Source organism: Rhinolophus hipposideros (assembly GCF_964194185.1).
Source record: "Rhinolophus hipposideros genome assembly, chromosome: 3".
NCBI classification, from domain to species: Eukaryota; Metazoa; Chordata; class Mammalia; order Chiroptera; family Rhinolophidae; genus Rhinolophus; species Rhinolophus hipposideros.
The window spans coordinates 37,032,889-37,033,923 of record NC_138049.1 but is presented as its reverse complement, the minus strand read 5'-3'; the positions used below and the strand labels follow the sequence as shown (position 1 = coordinate 37,033,923).

The window sequence follows — 1,035 nt, the reverse complement described above, 5'->3', positions numbered from 1 at the left end:
TTCTTCAGTTGCATGAGAAAGCAAAATAGAAGAAAACAAACAAACAAACAAAAAACAAATAAAAAAGAGTATTTTAAAATGAATTTTCCCCCCATGGCAATGACAAATAATTGCTTACATCTTATTCTAGATTCAAGGAAATACCATTGCTCCTTTAAAAGGAATATCAAAATAATGGCTCTTATCAGAGTAATAATTTATAGTTTATAGAAAAGTGTTTCAAAACTTCATTCTTGTGATTTCCATTTTTCCTGGAGTCTGTAGGTTTCTCTCACAGCATACATGGCCACAGATCATTTAACCCAAGTTGTTAGCTGCAACAAAAAGCCTGCCTCAATACTAAAGCATTAAGAAACACTGAGAAGAGGAGGACTTGGTGTGGAACCACCATTTCCTCGGTTTCGGTCTCTGTGCCTTTTGCTGGCCTCCCAACAGCGCTATGTTGGGACAGAGCAGCCAAAGGTTCACAACCTCTGTGGTGCGTAGGAGCCACTACGAGAATGGCCCAGGGAAGAATTTTCCATTTTCAGTGGAAAACAAGTGGCAGTTGCTAGTTGTGATGACTGTGTACTTTGGATCTGGATTTGTCGTACCTTTCTTTATAGTAAGACACCAATTGCTTAAAGAAATAAGGATGTTTTACTTAATCCATGAAACAGATATGAAGAGGAGCATTTTAAGAGGTACAGTCACTTTGAAAAATGGATCAAACTATTGAACTCAACATAATAGAAATGTTTGTAAATAAACTCATGGCATGAATCCTTAATGCCTCTTCTCTGAATACAAAATGTGATAATTGAAAAAAAAAAAAAGAAAAAGAAAAACGCTGAAAAATAGTTAACAGGGTTAAACTGTTGTGATTCAGATAAAGTTAAACATCAGACAACATATTAAATTTATTTAAGTAAGTGATGATTCCCATTTTGAATCTGCATGAGCCACTAGTTTTTGAGTGATGACTTGGAAATTATTATAAATTCTCATCTAAAAGCTGGATGTAAAGTCTGACTGCCTTTAGCCCATGCATGAAGC

General features: G+C 35.3%; 1 protein-coding gene across 1 annotated transcript; it reads left to right on the top strand.

Moving 5' to 3' along the window:
• Positions 1-439: 439 nt before the first annotated feature.
• Positions 440-718, top strand: LOC308494206 (cytochrome c oxidase subunit 7C, mitochondrial-like; the record flags this gene model as incomplete). Its single annotated transcript, XM_081041690.1, has 1 exon — positions 440-718. One exon carries the CDS (start codon positions 440-442, stop codon positions 716-718), a length of 279 nt encoding a protein of 92 aa, XP_080897816.1.
• Positions 719-1,035: the final 317 nt, after the last annotated feature.